We start from the raw sequence: 21,932 nt of genomic DNA, 5'->3' as shown, positions 1-21,932 counted from the left end.
TTTTGATCTGACAATGTAGCTTAATTTCGGAACCGCGTACCCAGGCATTGCAAATTTTGGTCCCAAAAGATGCGCAAGACTTGAAAGTAAAAAGCCAGTGAGCGGCACAGTCATGAACTTTAATAAGGGTTAATTTTTCAAGGTAAAAATTCTTACATTTACACTTGTTTTCTAGGTTTGAGCCATCTAATCGGCACTTCTCTGCTTCGAGCTTACATGCACGGTTACTTCATAGACATTAGGCTTTATCACAAGGCTAAGTCTATTGCTGATCCTTTCGCTTACCAGGAGTACAGGAAAAACAAGATCAAAGAGAAGATTGAGGAGCAGCGAACTAGCCGTGTCAAAGTCAAGGTAACGATGATAATTGTGACGACGATGGTTATGATGAGGTGATGATGACGATGATAGTAATGATGGCTGGGTTGGTTGTAATGATGATGAAGATGACCTCACCATGATGATGATAATGATGATGATGATGATGAAAGAGAGGATGATGATGGTGGTAATGATGAATAAGATGGTGAAGATGATGATGGTGATGATGATGGTGATGATGATGATGAAGATGGTGGTAATGATCAATAAGATGGTGATGATGATGATGGTGGTGATGATGATGATGATGATGATGATGATGAAGATGGTGATGATGATGATGACGACGACGTTGATGGTAATGGTGATGATGATGGTCATGATTTTGTGATTATTGTGATGGGTTTGTTGATGTTGGTTACGATAATGTTCTTGGTAGTGGTGGATATTATGATGACGATGACCGTAATGATTGAGATAGTGGTGTTAATTATTGTGGTGGTGATGGTTACCGGGTATTGTGATGATAATAGTGATAGTGATTAAGAGGAGAAGGGGTTGATTTTGATTGTGGGAGAGCGGAAATACTCTCATTTATTTCTTTCAATATTATGTACAAATAAAAACATACAAATATCATACATTATTTTGAACATAATATACAAATATAATCATGAAACATTGAGATTTAAAAAAAAATGAAAGAAAAGGTATCCCAAAAAGCCTCAAAGGCTTAAAAAAAGGGAAACCATGGTGGTCATGATGTCAGTAGTCTAGTTGTGAAATTAACAGGGGTATTTTTTTTTTATCCCTGCATAATGTGTATAACAATGTATATGTTATTCTTTTATTATTCTTGAAATATTAAATCATTCTTTTGAATATGCAATTGATTGTAAGTTTGTGTTACACGATCGATGTCATCTATAAGCTTTTGCCCTCTATTATGGATTCAGCATGTAATGATCATTGAGCCATGAGACAAAAAATCCTAGCAATTGATCATGCAGTTTAAATGTTCAGTTGTTTGCACATAACGACCAATGCAATTGACCATAAAATCAGGTTTAATATCAATCACTTGGTATTCGAGGGTCGAGGGACTGAAAGGGACAAAGACAAGGCCTGCAAGAAAGAGACAAAGTAGAGTGTTGCTTGTTTATATTTTTTTTAATTTCAGAAACTGCCGTCCGTCAATGCTGCCCTCGCGGAAAAACTCCAAGAAGAGCAACTGTCGGAGAAGGCCAAGAAAGCAAAGAAAGAGGTGCAGTATTCTATAAACGATCAGGGTTCCCACTGTCATGGAAATTCTTCGAAAATCCTGGAAAATTTGTGGTCATGGAAAGTCAGGGAATTCAGAAAATTTGTGAAAAGTCATGAAATTGCATTTACCTCTTGGCTATGGCAGCTTTCCAGTTTGTCGTGTCTCGCAACTCTCATACTCTGCTATTATCATTGGTGTTCATGATTTTCATTTTTCCCAGCTTTGTGACATCCCAAATTCGACATAACTCCCATGATGTCATGGGAAGTCCTGAAAAGCAGCAATTTAGTCATGGAAGAGTCATGGAATTCTGTTTTCAAATTTCTGTGGGAACCCCGACAATGTTATTCTTCAAATTATGACTGCTGGGTACCTTTACAGGGTACAACTTTCCTGGTATCGCATCGCAGTTTGCTCCACATTTTTTTAAAGACTGCTAGGCATAAAGTCTTTTTTATAGCATATTTTTACAGAGGACTGTACATTACTTAGTTGAGACCTTTTTCTCTTACGACCAAAATGTTATTCAAATTTGTAAATCAAAATTCTTCCCTGCTTTATGTATTTCTCCTGGGTTGAAAGCAGCACAATGTACATCGATTCTTATTGTTGGAGGAGTGAAGACAAAGATTTCTTCAATTTCTTTTCATGTTATTTAGGAAGAATATAACTTGACATTTCACCGAGAAGAATTACTCTCCAGTTCAGCGCTGACATGTATATTCATTACCAATAAGGAGCTGAAAGGTTTTGGCCAAATATTTGTGATTGTAGTCCCATACATGCATTTCTCTGTGCTGTGGATGAGCATAGCAAAACAACAGCTAGCCGATTATGTTGGCAATTTAAACAAAAATATTATACTATACTCTAATTTTAGGCTTATTAGAATCAAATTTTTATTATCTCTCTGAGACATATTTCCTCAGAAATTCATTGTCACAACCGGAACTTAGTCAATCTAAATCAATATACCCATTTTCGTGCGCTAATTAATAAAGTATGCAATGTGGCTTTAAAAAAGTGTTAATAAGAAAGTTTTTTTGTGTGTGTGCAGGGGGCAGCCAACATTTTGTCCGACGATCGTTTCTCGGCGCTCTTCAAGAATCCAGACTTCCAGGTTGACGAGCAGAGTGAGGAATTTAGGCTAGTCCAACCTTTGGTCAACAAGCAATCCAAGAAGAGAGAGAAGCCGGCGATTGTGGAACAGTTTGAGGAACTAGACCCACAGGTTTGTTCACCAAATCCCAATCCTTTTGTTTTGTGATGTTTCCATATTGGTTTTCATAAAGCTATTGGTATAGACCAGCAGGTCTATTAGGACTACAGAAAGAGCTTCTCATATGTAATTTATTTATTCCATTTATTTTTCATTGGGGATTGACCTTGATAGATCAATATGGCCTTTGTCAATCCCCTCCACATTTTTTGATCTATGTCTTTTTTATGTGTATGATTTTACTTAAATATGTGAAAAATAAATTGAATTGAATTGAATTGAGATTACCAAGCTTGTATTCTCAATGTGCCAGCTTGAATTAAGTCACCCTTGTTATATTTTCATTGCATAAATTCTGCCACTTTATGTCTGTATTTTACTGTACTTTGCTACAAAGAGAATATAATGTTACGACCCGATAAATGTGACCATAAATTTGGGCAGGAAAATTGAGAAATTCTGTTAAGTAATCTTACTTCCATACTCCTACATGGGTTGGAATATAGTAACATGAAATTTTTGATTTGTAGAACAAGATATGGAAATATAGGACTTAAAGTGATAAATAGCTGCACTCACCGGTCTCTGCCAAAGTGTCCACCTTGTGACGGAGATGTTGAGGTTTAGATCCATGGCTGAGTCATACCAAAGACTTTTTGAAATATCGCAGACCTTGTGCCTTCTGGCTAGCCAGGCACTCGACATATTAGAATGAAGAGGGGGGACAATGGCACATTACACGATGAGTGGACCGCTGGTAGGGCAGTTTTAGTATTGAAGTAAGGTGTCTGGGAAAAATATATGTTATTATTATTATTGTTTTTGTTCTTGTTATTGTGGGTAAGTTGATATGTCTCTGGACTTTGAACAACAAGGTCCGTGGTTCTAATCCCACCGCAGCACTCGCGTCCTTTGGCAAGGCATTTATCTACATTTGCTACTCTCTACCCAGGTGTAGTAAATGGGTACCCGGTAGGAAAGTATGTAGCGCTATGTAAATGGTGCATATTGGCATTATTATTATTAGTGTTATTATTACTACCGGTATTATTATTTCTTATTAAAGAGGATCTTTTCGTTTATTTTTGCTTTTGTTTTGTTTTCCTGACTATAGGATGAAGAAATGGAAGGACACGCGAGCAGTGATGGAGACAGCAGCTCCGATGAGGATGATAGGTCATGGCAGGAGGAGCTTCGGAGGCAACACTTCGCTCTCCGCCAGGAGAAGAAGATGAAAAGGGAAGCAGCAGCACGGGACAGTCAGACGTCGGGACCAAAATTCTATGAGCTGAAATCGGGGCAGGAGTTCAGCATGGCATCGAAGAAAACGGACGGAGCAATGAAGAGATTAAAGAAGTAGGTGCAGTTTTCCTTTTCGGAAAAGGGTCATTCCATCTAGTTGGGTCCATTTTTGTGACATAGAAGAACTTTTTAAATATGTGTCTCAATTTAACTAGGCTTTCATTTTAAATAGGAACTAAACTGCTTAGTACCCACTATGTATTATCAATGCAACACTGTATTCTGTCAATTTATTTGTGTTATGCATGGTGAAATATAAATCAAATAAACAAACAAATGTCTTCCAATGATCACTTCAGTAACAACACTGGTGTAACACTAAGGTTTGCTAATCATACAAAAAAAAATTCAGACCTGACAGTCAACTGCCTGTGATATATGAATGTGGTGTCAATTTAAATTATTAAGTTAATGTTTTTCTTTCCCCGGCATTCATGTAATTATACTATTTCCCATTACTTATATATGTTTTTTTTTGCTGATAATGCCGAATGAAAAACAATATTTCATTTTATTGTGCAGAGCCAGTCTTGCAGAGAGGGTCGCAAAAGAAGCAGACTTTTTGAGGAAAACATCGTCATCTTTGGGAAATCAACAAATCAGCTTCAAGTCTGTCAAGGTATGCCAAAAGTTTGCATCTTGTGTTTCTATTTTGAACCTTGCCTGACCTATAACTAGTTTTGTGGAAACCGGTTCAGGGAACCATTTACTGTTACATGTATGTGTTCATCCAGAACCGGTAATCCAGTGGGTGCATAATCTTTACCCTGTTATGTTCATTATATTGCTGATTACGTTGTATGAATATGATGTACTTTTCAATTCTGAAATGAGTAATGATAAAAGATGCTAAACCAGATGGGTCATATGCAAGCTCAGTGGTAACACTTTCCAATTACATGCTACCTTCACATACATTTATATAACAATGTTTTGGGGTTTTTGTCTGCAACCTCAAACATGCTAAAACCTTTATTCTTTCTCTGTTCCAGAATGAAAAGAACAGGAAAAGACGAGAAGAAGCGGCTGAGCACCATAAAGAGAGGAGGAAACTCCGTCGGTCGGCTGGCAATCTCTCAAAGAAAAAGCACCATCGGTCGGCCACGTCATGACGTCACTAGGACTTTATTATCCCTCAGAAGCTGCTCGAACGTTTCACTTGGTCACCTGCCCAAGAGAAAATGTCACCATGATACTGCTGCGTACGGCTGTAGATCTGTATGACACCATGAAATTGAGGGGAAAACCAGATCAGGAAATTGGCAACTTCTCTTGCAGGTTGACATCATTTTCCTGTCAGCAAAAAGGGGTGTGATCCTTAACCCATTTGCTACTGTAACTGGGTGGACCCTGTACAAAGGCTATGGGATTGACAGAATTCAATAGTCAACAGGTTAACCCATTGCCTACTGGAACCAGGTGATCTCTGTACAAAGCCTATGGGAATCACAGAATTCAGTAGTCAACAGGTTAACCCATTGCCTACTGGTACCATGTGATCTCTGTACAAAGCCTATGGGAATGACAGAATTCAGTAGTCAAAAGGTTAACCCATTGCCTACTGGTACCATATGATTTCTGTATAAAGCCTATGGGAATGACAGAATTCAGTATAGTCAACAGGTTAACCCATTGCCTACTGGTACCATGTGATCTCTGTACAAAGCCTATGGGAATCACAGAATTCAGTAGTCAACAGGTTAACCCATTGCCTACTGGTACCATGTGATCTCTTTACAAAGCCTATGGGAATCACAGAATTCAGTAGTCAACAGGTTAACCCATTGCCTACTGGAACCATGTGATCTCTGTACAAAGCCTATGGGAATCACAGAATTCAGTATATTCAGCAGGTTAACCCATTGCCTACTGGAACCATGTGATCTCTGCATAAAGCCAATGGGACTGACAGGATTTGGTTATCAGTGGGTCCAAAGTAGAAAGAAACTGATGATTAGTGCTCTCTATTGGCTCTCAAGTGCCCTTTTTTTCCTCCCAGCTCGAGGCAATCGTCCTTACCCCCCTCATGAAGAGGATGCATCCTCCATCCTTTTAACCCATATTTCTATTCTCCTCAAGTTGCTTCTTCCAGGTCTTCCTTCACTGCCCCCCCCCCCCCCCTCTCAAACCATCCCCCTCGAACCCAAACGACCTTTTAAAAGTGAAATTTTGGGGAAAACAAATTGAAAAGTGAATATGTCAGAATTGCAATTGGACATGTATCATGATCGTTTTGAGGCAGGGGAGATATCATTTTTATTGAATTTTCTATGATTGTCTAATTGGTGCAAAATTTTGGACTAATGTTTAATCAGGCACAAGCAGTCTTGCTTGATGTATGGGGGGGGGGTAATATTTAGTATATTTAATTATGAGAAATATATGGATATGATTTTACTTCAATTGTCATTCCCCTCTATTTTGATGTATTATATCAACTCATAATGATACTATACAAAGATAAGGAAAGAACTCCATGAGAGTAGTATGCAAATTATCGATCATGAATTTGTTTTTGTTATTGATATATTTAAGTTTTTATGTTTTTTATTGTTTCTTTTTCTGATGTTTTATTGCTTTAATGACTGAAATGGTTCTAGAATTCAGTTTTGGTTAACTTTGAAAGCAAAAAGTGATTCAAGTGCCTAATGATATGAAAACAGGTGGGTGTTTCATAAAGCTGTTCGTAATGTTACAAACGAATTTACGTCCGACTGGAGCATGTTCTTAGGTCATAACTCAATTAGATAGAGATATCACAGCACAAGAAAGGATCACCAGTCGTGCGTAGTCATTTGTATCTTACGAACAGCTTTATGAAACACCCACCTGGTTAGGTTCCATTCATTTATATATTAAAATCCTTCACAAAATTTGGGGGGGGGTGTTACTAAAATTGAATAGCAAAATGTTCCTTTGCTTTGTGAGACTTTTCCAATTTGTTTAAATTTGGTTCTAAGAATGCACTGACTTATTTTGGGACAAAAATTGTATAGCATCAGGGAAAGTTCTGGTAAATTTCATCCCCCCCCCCTGTCCAACCCTCTAGTTTTATAATTTTTTTTTATTCCATTTGAAGTGCAGTCCATTTGAAGCAACTATCATGTATTGTCAAAAAAAACAACTTGGACATGATTTTAACTGTACAAATACATGTTGAATATCATAATAAATTTGTTTACATTATATGCATATTAAATGTACATGTAAAAGGAAAAAAACCAGAGTAAATTGTTTTTCTTCTGGTTGAGTGCTGCCATCTACTGACAAAAGGAAGGAACTCTGTGAAATTAGTTTCTTAGAAAATGTGTGGTTGTTATCTTGTAAAAAAAACATGTTTGTTACTTGCTTTTGAAAACATCTCTATGTCAGAAATTGAGGGCTATGCGACTCCAATTCCTTGAACATCATGTAGAGCTGGCCTGATATGTAGAGCATACAGAAATCAAATTAAATCGAGAAAAAGTAACTTTGGGGAAAAAATCAGTTACTTCCTTTTGTCAGTGGACGGCAGGATGCATATGGAGGTTTACAAATGACATATTTATATGCATTAGAATATTAACATATTGGGGACTTTTTATTAATGAGATGGCCTGTTGCAAACAAAGGGGGCATAACATTTGCTCCTGTGACATTTTCCCTGGTCTTAGTATATCAGAGGGCACTGAGTTAGAGTTAGGGTTGTAATATAGTTTTTGGTTCAGAATAATAATAATATAGGTATATTTACTCAGGGAAGCCACTCGAGTCCTGAAAACTGTTCTCCCAGCAGGCCCTGCTATTATTACCCCGGCTATAGCTGGGTTGCCTAGAATAATGTAAAAATAAGGATTGGGGTTTATTTAATTTTGGAGACGAGGTTTCATGTTTGGAGCGATTGTCACTGGAGCAAATGGAACCTAAAAAAGAAACAGTGCCGCTGCTATTGCTTTCCATTGACGACTTTCATGGAGACCTTGATTTTGATCGTGTGCTGTGCGTGGGTACTGGAAGGTGTGTTTTATGAAGTGGTTGCCTGAAGAGGGCCATTGTACACTGTAATACAGATCAATTTGATTCTGTTTTTCTTTCCTCTCAAAAACTAGGCAGTGGCCTTGTTGCGCGAGATACGGGAGAGATGGGGGACAGTGAAAGGGATTGGGAGAGATAAAGGGGGGGAGAAAGAAAGACTGGTAGAATTGAGAGGAAGTGTGAGAATGAAAAAGAAAGATACAGAAAACTGCAGAATGGAAGAATTTGGTGGTTGAGAAAAAAGATGGGGGTCGAGGTATAGAATTGCTGGAGACAAATATCAGCAAATCTGTTTCAGTTCTGTACTTTTCATGTGAAAAATTCATTTTGCTAAACGCAATTCATGCTTTGACCCCCTGGTCTCTTCTAGTTCTCATTTCCCGTCTAATCCCCACCCCTTTGTCTCTCTTTTAACCTATCTCTCTTTCAGTCAGTATCCTCCACATAGCATAGCTCTCTCTCCCCCTTCCTGCCTCATTTCCCTTCACCACCCCTTTCCGCCTCTCGTCTCTCTCCTTTCTCATCCCAACCCCTCATGTCTTTCCCCATCTCCTTCACTCACGACCCTTCTCCCCCGGCCACCCCCCTCTTTCCTTTCCCCATCTCAACCCCTTTCCCTAGTTTCTCTTTCTACCTCGTTTCTTTCCCCAGTATATCCTTCCAACCCCCCCCCCCCCCCCTTCGTCTCCACCCTTTTCCAATTCACCATCTCTCTCTTAGCACTCACTCCCTCTCTCACGACCATCCCAACTTTCCCTCTCCTCTCAATTCCCCTACCATCTCTTGTACATATCTTTCTCATAAATATCTCGTACACAACTCGCTGAAGTCAATGAAAAACCAGAAATTCACCAATTTTTCGGTTAAACCTGAAGCATACAGAAAAGAATTTCTGCCTAGCTAGTAGCTATTTTTTTACAGAAATTTTTATCCACCAATTTATACTCTGATGACCTTGTATCAATTTGATATCAATACAATGCCTTGCTTAAAATTTTCTGAACCATTAGTCCCCCATCTTTACAAAAGTGATATGTACTACTTTTTGGAATGGATTTTTGAAAAAAGAAATGATTTAATAAATTACTCTAAAATTATGGTTGAGATGAGAAAGTTTCACCCGTTTGATAAAAAAAATCTAAGGTCTTTCATTGAGAACATTTCTGGCCGAATGGGACATGGATCAAATTCACCTTTCAAACGTCTTTCAGACCGCAATTAAGTAACTTTCAAAACACTGTTTTAACCAAAACAAAGAAGACAATGAACAGGTACAGAAGAAATGCACTTGATCTTGTTACTTTTATTGACCAGTTGTTACAGCTGCTCACTATGGAATGGGGAGATGATAATCTAGAAAGGACACCCAACATAGATGTCCTTAGGTGTCCTTTCTAGCCCATGGTGAATCGCTGCACTGCAAGAGGGGTGCTTAGTTGACGAAAGTTGCTTAGTACTGGCCGGCTGTTGTGGCCATCATGAATTATTTGCTGAAGTAATCCTTGATGACATCCAAGGCTGGAGATTCCTTTCCGTAATCCTGAAGGAACATACAGAAAAGAGAAATGAAGAATTATTAGAGAACTACATGAAAGTGAATGAAGGGGGGTGGGGGCTGTTGGAAAGACAAGATAATTACAGAAATGACTTTTCTGCAAATGTCCTAAAACTTTGTTTCATGTTTCTTTTCATATTCATAAAACTTCATAACTTTTATAAAACAAAGGGTAAAATGGATCTTTGAATTATTCTTACATTTTAGCTGTCAACTGAACTTGATCTTCCAAGTCTTACAACATTCTGTTGTAAAAATGATACAAGTAGTCGGAGGTTGCAGTAATTCCATAAACTCATTGTTTAATAGAATATGATGAACAATTTTTTTTCAGAGGTATGAGATGGTGTGTCTGATGAAATACTAGTATCCACCAATATCATTTTATCATTGATTCCATAAATGCACATTCAAATGGAAACAATAAAGAATCCCCTTCAACGCTCTTCTGCGGAACCAACAGTAACAGACGTACGCACACATAATCCCAACATCTTCCAGTCGATTTGAACAGACAGAATTGCCCTCAGTGCAAGAAATATTGGGTTCGATGTTTAAGGGTTTTCTCCTCACCCCTGTAAGACAGTCAGGAGAGGGAACCTAGGCATCATCATTGGACAATTATCTTTCTGTTCAATCATGGTCCAAGTGTCCTAACCATCAGGGGAGTTTCACGAAGTGTTGTCAGTGATTTCCACCGACAGATGTTCTAAGCTACATCTGGAGAGCTTTTCATCAAAATTTTCACCCAACAAATTGTCGGATCTGACAACTTTCCTCTCTTCTGATTGGGTTAGAAGCACTGTTACTATGGTAAAAGTCGGATAAAAAAGGACTTGTCAGATAAAATCCTTTTATGAAATGCTCCCGATTGGTCAAAATTAATTCAGTTATACCTCGGTCACATGTGTTCTACGGCGGCCGTAAGGCGAGTAGAAAAGTTGTTTTAACATTTTTTGTACCAGCTGCATAAATGTGGTTGAAATTAAAAAGAATAAAATGACTGTTTTCGACGAGCCGTACGGCCGCCGTAGAGCAGATGTGACCAAAGTATAAGTGAAAATTTCTTACAAAACTTTTCATGAAATGCTCCCTAGCCCCCATATCTTATAAACATATCTGAAAGACTGCTATGATTAAAATCTTTTGTATAGCTTATTTTTAGAGGACTGTACATTACTTAGTTGAGAAGCTATTCTCTTAGGACCAAAAAAGCTTGCAGAGACAAAAAAATCAATCACTACTGCTTGTAAATGATGGGGGACGGTTGCACATATATACTGAAAATAGCGCAAAATTAAGAGTCAATGGTTTACCTTGACTGCAACACAGCTACAAGCCACTACTTTGCGGGCCTTGCCTTCCTTGTCGATCTTACATAGGCCAGACCATTCGCCAAGCTTCTTGTTGTCATCGACCTGAAAAAGAGAAAAAGCAACACATATCGCTCACAGGTCATTCAAGATCCAAAATGATAAATAATCTGGGACTTGCGAAAATATGGTTTTGACTCTCATTTGGACCCCTCCAAAAAAAGCCCCTTTTCACAATTTAATTGAGTTTATCTACTTTCATTTAAAAACTTACAATGACTTACAAATTACTACATTTAACATGATTTTGCACATTGACCACATGAATTTGAAAGGGAAGGGGGCCGACTCTGGCAGAAGAGTCTTCAAGAAGGCCTATGTAACCCATTAAGTATTGAGAAGTCACTTCAGAATTTTTTTTTTTTAATATAGGACAAACATACATGTACATGTAAAGGCAGTGGGTGCAACTGAAAAACATTTAAATATCCCGGCCAAGAAGGAAGAAACTAAAAACAAAACTGGAAAGTTTTTCTAAGACCTTAACACCACCTTTCATTGACAAATCATGGGGAAATCAAGGCCAATCTCAGAACGGAGAAGGGATTTAAGTCTTACACTCAGGTGTACGCCTGGGGGTGTTATGTAATAGACGCCGGCATGTCTGGGAGGTCTAATACAGGAGGGTAATAGTTAGTAGACTAACCAACTGGAAGTAAACTGTGTTTTCACATTGAAACACAGAACTTCAAAGAAGATATTTATTTTTGTTTAGCAATCAAGAGACCTGCTAAGAGTCTAGGAATTGAGATCGTTGGAAATTAGAATTGTGACAACCCAAAGTAAATAAAGATCACGAGTTAGGTCAAATCTGTGCTGTCCGAACTTTATCAAATTAGTCTGACGGCTCTCATGACAGACGGATTATATTTAATGCAAGTCTCTCCATGATTTGGCAAGTTTAGGTCGCTTCAAGATTGAGGTTACTAAGCCATACCTTAAGGAGATTGATGTTGTGTTCCACGCAAAGAGCCTCCACCAATTTCTTGTAGGTTGGCTCGTCACAGTTGTTGGCCAGGATACACAGATGGGCCTCGCGCTTGTCTAAAGCCTTGGCAGCCTCGTGGATACCGCGGGCCAGACCACCGTGGATCAGGGAAGTCTTAAGCACCTCCTGCAGGGCAGAGTTCACATCCATAGGACCACCGACGGAAACGGCGGCTGCAGCAGCAGGTTGGTCATCTCTGCAGACAAAAAAGGAAAGAAAATACACTTCTGTCAGCATAGGCTGAGCTTTTATATCTTTTATAAATGTTGTCAAACAAGAAAGTTAATTTTGGTCCAGACTGCACAAAGCAAGCACTATTCATTTTGTTTTTTTCAAGGGGGGGGGACACGTATCCCAAGCATCTTAGACTGCGTGCAACAGACGCATTTACTGTTCTGCGATTGTGATCAACCATAGGGATAAGTCTCTCTATTGGGTCAGAATATAAGAACAAAAGCCAAATTGCCCTCAGTGCAAGAAATATTGGGTTCGATGTTTAAGGGTTTTCTCCTCACCCCTGTAAGACAGTCAGGAGAGGGAACCTAAGCATCATCATTGGGCAATTATCTTCCTGTTCAATCTATCAAAGTGACTCTCATCAAACAAAAAGTTCATTTGTATAGTAACAAATTAAGCTTTGAAAATGACTTTTCTTTTTAGTTACGTGCATGCAGTCTTTCATAGTACACACCCTATGCCAAATGTCTGTTTCTGTTTGTGGTAACTCCTGTAGAAACTCGGCAGGACAGCATTTTGCTGGTAAACGCCAAGCTGGTATATAATACCAATTACCTATGAAACATTCAAACATTTCGTCAACCAATATTTCTTCATTCTTTCGTAATTTATTTTTGATACAATCATTCAAATATATAATTAGGCCTAGATCTGGGGCCGATTGCACGAAAGGGTCTTTCCAAGGACAATCTTTCATGTCGCCCATCTTTTATGATATGCTATAAGCGGGGCGTTTCTAAAATTTATGATAAATAAGATTCGTTAGCTTGCTTTTAAATCAAATTTTTACAATTTCATGATATATCACATCATTTTATAAACAAATATTTTGTTAATTTTAACGGATGAATGAAATATGTTTGCAGGTAATTTATTTAAAATGTGTTTCACATGGCGCATCATAAAAGATGGGCGACACGAAAGACGGTCCTTGCAAAGACCCTTTCGTGCAATCGGCCCCTGATTCCTGTGAACAAGCACATGTGGCATTGCTACCATTGTAACCCATTGTGATCCTATCAAGAGGTTCCACATTCTCAAATCCATAGAATTGATTGACACACTACCAGTCGGCCTCTAGTAAACCAAATAGATTCAGTGGACCAAATCTATTGTTCTCTCATTTTACAGATTGACGAGGCATGATATCCCCTCCGAAAAAAATCTGAATAAGGGTCACTATTAAAATCACTCGACCAAAAAGTGGTAGATATCATGGAATTTTTTTTTTTCGAGGCTCCATTTTCAATTTTTGTAATATTTCGGGGGCTCCTTATTGTGTTTCGGGGACTCTTTTCAAATGCTACGTTTTTGTATTTTGAGAAATACCTGTTGCAGACTTGTCTTGGGGTAACATCAGGGTCATATTTGTGAAGAATCTAAGGTCTCTATGATGTCACCCCTAGCTCGTCTATAAACAAGAGTAGGCCTAGGCCTAGGCAAATTAAGCTTCTTCAGTCTCTCAGCCTCAGGATTATGAGAGCCCTTCTTTCTTTCCCTTCCTGTTTTTTTTTCTTATTTCTTTATAGTTTGCTTTTGATTCTTTCAAGGAATGAGGGAAACATTTTTCTTTCCTCTTTTTCTTAAAGCTTGTGTATAGTTTTGGTAAATCCACAAAAAATGCACCTATCACTATTCCAATTCATTGCTAGCTAATAGGAATGGATATGCCCTATACAGTTATGATGTGGAGGATATGAAATGAAAATGTGTTTTACAGGATAAATTTTGCGATTTTACATGGAAATCTAACTTGATCGGGTCACCCGAACAAATTAAAATATCTGTGTGTTTTTGTCTTTCAATTAAATCCTATTCCAAATCAAGGAATGGGCTGAAACTTTCAAGATATGTTCTTTGTAACTTTTGGATATCTAATCACTAAAATTATAAGTGCTTGAATGCCCATTTTATAAATTTAAAACAAGCATCGCAGATAGAGGGCGCTATATATCCAAGATCTAAATATTTGAAATTTTCTCAGAGAAGTGCAGTTGGAAAAATATCTTACGGTCTCTACGCTTCAGTAAGACTGTCATATTAGATGATATTCGATTATCAATCACATTATTGACCCTTTACCAAAGCTATATAGGCCTACCCAGGCTTTAACATTTTTTCCTTTCCCTCCTTATTTCGTCTTTCATTAATTTAATCATCTTCCCTTCATTTCTTTCTATAGAATCTAGGCCTATTCATTTAAAAAAAGAATGATGGAAACACATTTTCTCTATTATTGACTCCAGTAGCGGACCGTGACCCAGAGGAGACAAAGCATTGGGATTTTGGGGGGGGGGCACTGCATTGTTTGTGAACAATGCCGTGCCCCCCCCCAATGCTTTGTCTCCTCGGGATCGGGGTCACGGTTAGCCACTGATTGAATCTGACCCTAGTCAGTAGAGGCGCACGGCCAATATTGGAGACTGTCTCCAATGTGGGAAATTATCTCCAATATCAGAGACTTTTGTAAAGAATTTGGGTATCCAATTTCAGAGACAGTCTCCAGTTTTGGAGACTAATTTCCTTTGTTTACATTTGCAGCAAAAGGATTACCTTGGCGGCAAATAAAAATGTGATAAGCAGATTCCTCATGACAAATTACCCCTTTTCACCGTCTACTTTAAAAATTCACCGTCTACTTTTGTTTTGATAAGGATTTTTGTTGTCAATCACACACAAAACAAATGGGCTTATGACCTCAGTGAGACAAAATTTTGGGTGGAAAAAATCATGCTTTTGTTGGTGTTGTTTCTTTTGTCCTTTTGCAAAGCAAGTCTCCAATGTGGGAGATTGTCTCCCCTATTGGAGTCTCCCATATTGGCCGTGCGCCTCTACTGCTAGCATGACTAGGCTAACGTAACTTAGACCTCTTTATTCCTTTACTTCTTTTATTTTAACTTTCTTTCATTGTTATCTTTTTCCTTCACTTTTTTCTTTCTTCTCAATTCATCTCTTTTTTTATTTTGTTTTTTCTTTCTCTCCATCTTCATTCTTTCGTTTATCTTCCCTAATCTAGGCCTACCAATTCTTGATATTTTTCACAAGTCTAACACTAAGTACACTCTTTGTCATGTTTGACTTTGATAACCTTTCTGTCGATTGTCCTGTATTTCATTTTGACAAAAATCCGGTCATTATTCTGTTGAAGTCTGTTCAGCGGTGCCGTAGCGGCACGCATACACTGCCACTGGCAAAGCCAGAGATCGGAACAGTACCATACCAGGCGGGCGCACGTGGGCAAGTTGAAGTCGCATACGTACCCACAACCCACGCCACGGCACCAGTCTCCGCCGACGAAAAGAAAAAAAAATAAGATCTCGATCTACTCACCCTTCCGCATCAGACATTGTGTACGGACGTCCTCGCTGAAATAAAAACAAGAAAATATGATACTTTAATATTCATTCTACAGTATGAAATATATTTGAATTCAAGATTATTTACGAAATACATGATAAAGTGGGATTTTACTTCACATTCACTTACATGTCAACCGCAAGAACGAAATTCAATTCAAAGAGGAAGAGACAAGCGCAATGCCTTGTGGGTATGGGATTTGTGTCGTCTGCTACGGATCGGTAGCTACAACAGCACTACTGGTATCGGGGGGCCGGGGGGGGGGGGGGGTACTCACGAAATAAGGCATACGGGGATGTGCAGCTGGAATAGGTCGCTTTTATTATTTTGTTTTGAAGAAATCCCTAAACATGGGGTATGGTTTTATGCTAGAAAATCCCTCAACATGGCCTCAATTTTTGGCTTTAAACATGCATATTTTCCACAAATTTTTGTTGATAACCTTTGTTTTGTTTTGTTTTGCTTGTCAAATTTAATAAATCCTAAATAATGGGTATATTTTTTGCCAAAATGACCCGTAAATATGGATATGGGTTTTGAACCTTCAGCCGCACACACCGTCCAAAACAAATCTTAGTACCCCCCGGGGTTTTCTTTTTTAGTGACAAAAGTTTATTGTAAAAAATAGCAAACAAAATTATAACAATATATTTTTCCGTAGGTTTGAGGAAAATCCATTAAAGAATAAAAAGTTATTAATTAGGATTCAAATCATTTGATTTGTGACGTCATGTAAGAGCAACTTTCTATGATTAAAAAAAAATTCATTTTCCATTTTCTCAGAAAATTGAAAATGTTTTTTGCTGTACCTTTATTATATCAATACACAAAATTCACATCCTTTCCTATAAAGAAACAAAATTAAGATGTCACAAACTATTGGAAATTTGAAATTTGTGCAAGTAAATTACAACATGTTTATAGGCTTTATCTGTGGGGCCCACACAGTGGCGGACGGTGACCCGGAGGAGACAAAGCATTGGAGGGGCACTGTATTGTTTAAGAACAATGCTGTGCCCCTCCAATGCTTTGACTTCTCCGGGTCATGGTCCTCCACTGGGCCCACACATCCATAGATCCCGCTTACATAATTCCGAAGCTTCGTTATCCCGAAGGTTCGGATATTCCGAAGGTTTATATTTCCGAAGGTTCGTTAGTCCGAACTAAAACTGACAAAATCGCATACATCCGTAATTCCGAAGCTTCGTAATTCCGAAGGTTCGGTTATTCCGAAGGTTCGTAATTACGAAGGTTCTTTATTCCGAAGGTTCGTTAATCCGAAAACGAAATGAGGTTCGTAGTTCCGAAGGTTCGTTAGTGCGAAAACGAAATGATTAACGAATCTTATTTCGTTTTCGGACTAACGAACCTACGGAATAACGCCACAAATGTTAGGATTAATGAACCCTTTTACGTTTTCGAATTAAAAACGAACATCAAAGTATAGCCAATTTAAGTGTTTCGGAATTACGAACCTTCGGAATTACGAAGTGTTACCCATGGATCCGGCTCATAGGCAATCTGATATGGCATAGAGCTATAGGATCCACGTTGTTTCTACTGGTATACAGAAGAAGCCCCCCCAAAAAAAAAAAAATAAATAAATAAATGAATAAATAAATAAATAATAAATAATAATAAATGAATAAATAATAATAAAAATAAAACAAATTAATATATAACAATCAATCAGCAGTCAATAGAAGAATGAATGAATAAATAAATGAATAGATAAATATATATATATATATATATAAAAATGAATAAATAAATGAATAGATAGATAAATTTATATATATATATATAAAGTCATGAATAAATAATGATAAGTTCGAGACCAAGAAAAAGGAAGCGGAGGAAGGATGTTCTGAATGCTATATGCCAAAGTCAATCACGAAATTGAATAGGCCTATATATATTCATTTTGAAAAGGTCATTTTTCATGCCTCGCTTCAGTCACTCACTCTGGACATCTAAGTTTTTTTTTTGGTCACAATTTAAAAGCGCCTTACTGTGCCCATCTTTGTCCATTTCACCACTGGTTGTCATTGATAGGCTCAAGAAAGGTTTGAGCTATATATTTTAAAAAGAGTATTTAGTATAGGCCTAAACAATTACAGTCGCACACTGAATACTCTGATGAAAATAAACAAATATATAAATCGATGATAAAATGAATTAATAAATGAGTAAAAAAAGGGGATTCGTAAAATATTACGAAATACAGACTAAATGAATATATTAAAGTACTAACTGAAATGTTTTAGGTAGCGAAATTAATGTATGATACTCCGCTATTTCATCTGTGTTATTAATTTTATAATAGTATATTGCTTCATATTTTTTTTAATAAAGTTATAATTTTATTTATTCCTGAATGTATTGAAATATTCATAAAATAAAATAATAAAATTTCAAAGAGATGTTATCATTGTGGTTTGTGTTCAACTAACCTCGTCGAAACACCATCGTACGATTCACTTTAACGACGACCGCTTCGGAATACCAGAGGTTATACTAAGAAGATAAGCTTCCTGTTTATTGAAATACTATCATGATAATTACGTGCATGACACAAACGAAAATGATTGAATTACAGGCGCCCGGGTCTTTGTTTCATCAAGCTGACTTAAAAAGGACAAGTCCACCCCAACAAAAAGTTGATTTGAATAAAAAGAGAAATTTCAAACATGCATATCACTGACATTTCATTAAAATCAGATGCAAAATAAGAAAGTTATGATGTTTTATAAATGTGCTTAATTTCACAAAAACAGTTATAGGCACATCCTGGTCGCTATATGCAAATGAGGGGTCTGATGACATCACCACTCACTATTTATTTTGTATTTTATTATATGAAATATTTCAATTTTCTCCTTATTTGTCATGAGGACAAGGTTTTAATTCTCCCTGAACATCTGAAATTAACATTGTTTGAACATTTTGTGGTTCAACCAAGAGGGACATTATTGTCAAATCTGTGAAAATTTAAATATTATATCATTCAAACAATAAAAAAAACAAGAGAAATAGTGAGTGAGTGACATCATCAACTCTCTCATTTGCATATCACTGAGTTGTGCATAGTTTTGTGGAAAATAAGCGAAAAAATATCAAAACTTTCTTATTTTACATCCGATTTTGATGAAATTTTCAGCATTGTACTTGTTTGATTTATCTCTATTGATTAAAATCAACTTTGGGGGAGGGGCTGGACTTGCCCTTTAAGAACGACTGGCGATCCTTTGTGGTGGTAAATGCATATTCACCATTAAAACAATGTTCGTTTATAATTATTTAATGCGCAAGAAAGGTTCACCAGTCGTTCTTAACTTGCGAACAGATTTATGAAACACCCACTCTGCGATTAGTACAACCCAAATCTTGCCCCACCCCCCCCCCAAAAAAAAATAATAATGAAATAATTACATTTTGAAAAATAAAAAAATGGAAGTAATACAATTTTGATAATCCCTAGCTGCTTGGAAGGGAGGATTGAAAAAGATTTTTTAAATGCAAAAAAAAATGAGGTGGGTCGATTTGGCGGACCCATGCAGACATGGATGAATGACCAATGGACGTGGATGAGGGGGGGGGGCACCATGGGCTCACCTTCTTCGAAACATTGCTGACAACCAAACAAAGACGTAAAAGGTCATCCACAATTTATTTTATTTTTTAAGTTTCCCCTCATTTTTTTATACAACCAAGCAATCAACATTAACTTAGCCATGATCACATCTATCAACCCCTTGCCCCCCCCCCCATGCTACCAGGCACCTGCTGGATCCGCGACTGGGTGGTGCAGTGAAATGCCCAAACAAAAATCATCTGATCCCCACCCACGCACAAACATACACACGTTAAAAATAAAACATAAAATAAATGAATGAAATAAACTAAACAAATTCATTTGATAGAAATTATTCAAAATTAATTCAAATAAAATAAAAACAGAATATTGATAACGAAAAGGGGAGACAACAATGACGACAAATTTTGACTGCTGTTATTCCTCCACTGTTAAAAAAACCCGTGATTTTACAGATTAAAAAAAGAAGCGATTACGCAGAAAACAATAACAGAATCATTCTGTAAATTCATAAAACAGGATTTTTTCTGCAATTTAGCAGAACAGGTCTGTTCAAAAAAAGGAAAGGGTGTTTTATTAAAGGAAATTTGTAAGATTCCATACACCAAATACCAATTTCCTGTAAGATTATACGCAATCTGGTAAGATTACAGGTGTTCTCGAGACTCTGCTGCAGGAACTTATTTAGCTTAAAGGAAACCAAAACCCAAGAAGAGAAGTAATCTTATTGGAAAGAGTAAAATGAGAGGAACAATTTAAAAAAAGTTTCATCAAAATCGGGTATGAAATAAGCAAGTTATGGGAGTTTGAAAACTCTTGATGTACTTTCTATGGGCATCCTCAAATTGGCAAACGTGCTTCAAAATGGCTGATTTTGTGGACAACTCTCCATTTGTTTTGTACACAAATTTTCAGATTTTCCTCATTATCTTTCAAATTGCATCTTGCCTCCTTCTGAGCACAACATATGTCATGGGAAAATATAATCCACACCATATACGTCAAGGTCAGGAGGAGAAAATGTGAAATATGTAAAATAAAGGGGGAAATCTGAAAATATGTGTACAAAACAAATGGAGAGTTGTCCACAAAATCAGCCATTTTGAAGCACGTTGGCCAATTTGAGGATCCACACAGTAAGTACAACAAGACTTTTTAATCGTCCATAACTTTCTTATTTCATAACCAATTGTGATGAAACTTTTTTTTAAATTGTTCCTCTCATTTTACTCTTTCCAATAAGATTGCTTTTCTTCTTGTGTTTTGGTTTCCTTTAAGGATAAATAACAGTGTAGGAGCTACAGAAAGTGTAGGTTATTTTGATAAAATTAGTTTTCCATTACGAGGTATGGGGCCTATACAATATATTCACTCCAAAAACAAGCCATAATGCTGGTTACTACTCGCAAAGGAGTGGAAAATAATCCTGATTTTTATCCCTCTGTTATTTACATTCCTGCCTTTACTCTACTATATACTTTGAGGAATACTTTAAGAGACAAAGAGACTGTTTTTTAATGAATGAATGAACTGTATTGATCCTCCTTGAAAAAGTTAACAAAACAAGATACATGTAAAATTATATATGCTAACGCATATGTCAAAAACGTTTAAAAGCAACAAATATCGATAACTAAAGGAATGTAATATAAAGACAAGGAAGACGAGGAGACCTTTGGAAGCCAGGCTTGTTATACGGTCCCTCAGAATTGAAACAATACGTTATAAAGCAAAACTTGATTCTAGCTAAACATGTTTATTACTTATCATCTGTTGATAAGCTGTACTTTTTCTAATGTAAACTAATAATGTGTATGCTGCTTTTTATTTTATTTTTAAATTACATAGAAACTAAAAATAAAAAAAAAAAAAACGGAGTGGAAAATTAAAGGTCAAGTCCACCTCAGAAAAATGTTGATTAAAATCAATAAAGAAAAATCAGAGAAGCACAATGCTGAAACTTTCATCAAAATCGGATGTAAAATAAGAAAGTTATAACATTTGAAAGTTTGGCTTATTTTAAACAAAATAGTTATATGAACGAGCCAGTTAAATCCAAATGTGAGAGTCGATGATGTCACTCACTCACTATTTCTTTTGTTTTTTATTGCTTGAATTATACAATATTTCAATTGTTACGAATTTGACGATTAGGACCTCCTTGCCTGAAGCACAAAATGTTAAAATAGTGGAATTCCACGTGTTCAGGAAGGAATATGAAACTTCATTTCACATGACAATGACGAGAAAATCAAAATATTTCATATTTCATATAATAAAATACAAAAGAAATAGTGAGTGAGTGATGTCATCAGTTCCTCATTTGCATACCGACCGACATGTGCATGTAATGAAGCGAAACTTTAAAATGACATAACTTTCTTATTTTACATCCGATTTTGATGAAATTTTCAGAGTTATGCTTGTTGAATTTTTATCTTTCTATTCAAGTCAAGTTTTTGTTGGGGTGGACTTGTCCTTTAAAGAGTATACGAACCAGCGATTGGTTTCTAATCGATATATAGCCCCAACTCAAGCCCTCAACTACGCATTTCTGGTCAGGTTCATTACCCATAATACCACATTATGTGCAGTGTAGTCTTGTAATACAGGCCCACTGGAATTATAACACACTAATTCACTTGTCATCATTATTCATACCACAATAACTATGTTTCCAAGTAGCAAAAGTAATTTTAGCTTCTCT

At 36.9% G+C, this 21,932-nt stretch overlaps 2 protein-coding genes across 2 annotated transcripts in view; one reads left to right on the top strand and one right to left on the bottom strand.

Moving 5' to 3' along the window:
• The window catches only part of LOC121430869 (nucleolar protein 10-like), a 27,284-nt gene extending 21,739 nt beyond the window's left edge, over positions 1-5,545 (top strand). The window contains exons 13-18 of the mRNA XM_041628293.1: positions 176-354; positions 1,502-1,585; positions 2,643-2,816; positions 3,919-4,160; positions 4,629-4,725; positions 5,099-5,545. Of these exons, the coding sequence (XP_041484227.1) occupies positions 176-354; positions 1,502-1,585; positions 2,643-2,816; positions 3,919-4,160; positions 4,629-4,725; positions 5,099-5,218 (896 nt within the window). The 3' untranslated portion in view covers positions 5,219-5,545. The remainder of the gene's footprint in view (positions 1-175; positions 355-1,501; positions 1,586-2,642; positions 2,817-3,918; positions 4,161-4,628; positions 4,726-5,098) is intronic.
• Positions 5,546-9,403: 3,858 nt separating this feature from the next.
• Positions 9,404-15,832, bottom strand: LOC121431021 (40S ribosomal protein S12-like). The gene is made up of 5 exons (XM_041628484.1): positions 15,760-15,832; positions 15,604-15,638; positions 11,986-12,232; positions 10,992-11,093; positions 9,404-9,660 (listed from the first exon to the last, which is right to left on the bottom strand). Exons 2-5 carry the CDS (start codon positions 15,618-15,620, stop codon positions 9,604-9,606), a joined length of 423 nt encoding a protein of 140 aa, XP_041484418.1. The 5' UTR covers positions 15,621-15,638; positions 15,760-15,832; the 3' UTR covers positions 9,404-9,603.
• Positions 15,833-21,932: the final 6,100 nt, after the last annotated feature.

The sequence above is a fragment of the Lytechinus variegatus genome, chromosome 17, assembly GCF_018143015.1.
Source record: "Lytechinus variegatus isolate NC3 chromosome 17, Lvar_3.0, whole genome shotgun sequence".
Classification (NCBI taxonomy): domain Eukaryota; kingdom Metazoa; phylum Echinodermata; class Echinoidea; order Temnopleuroida; family Toxopneustidae; genus Lytechinus; species Lytechinus variegatus.
This window is presented reverse-complemented; position numbering and strand designations above follow the sequence as displayed.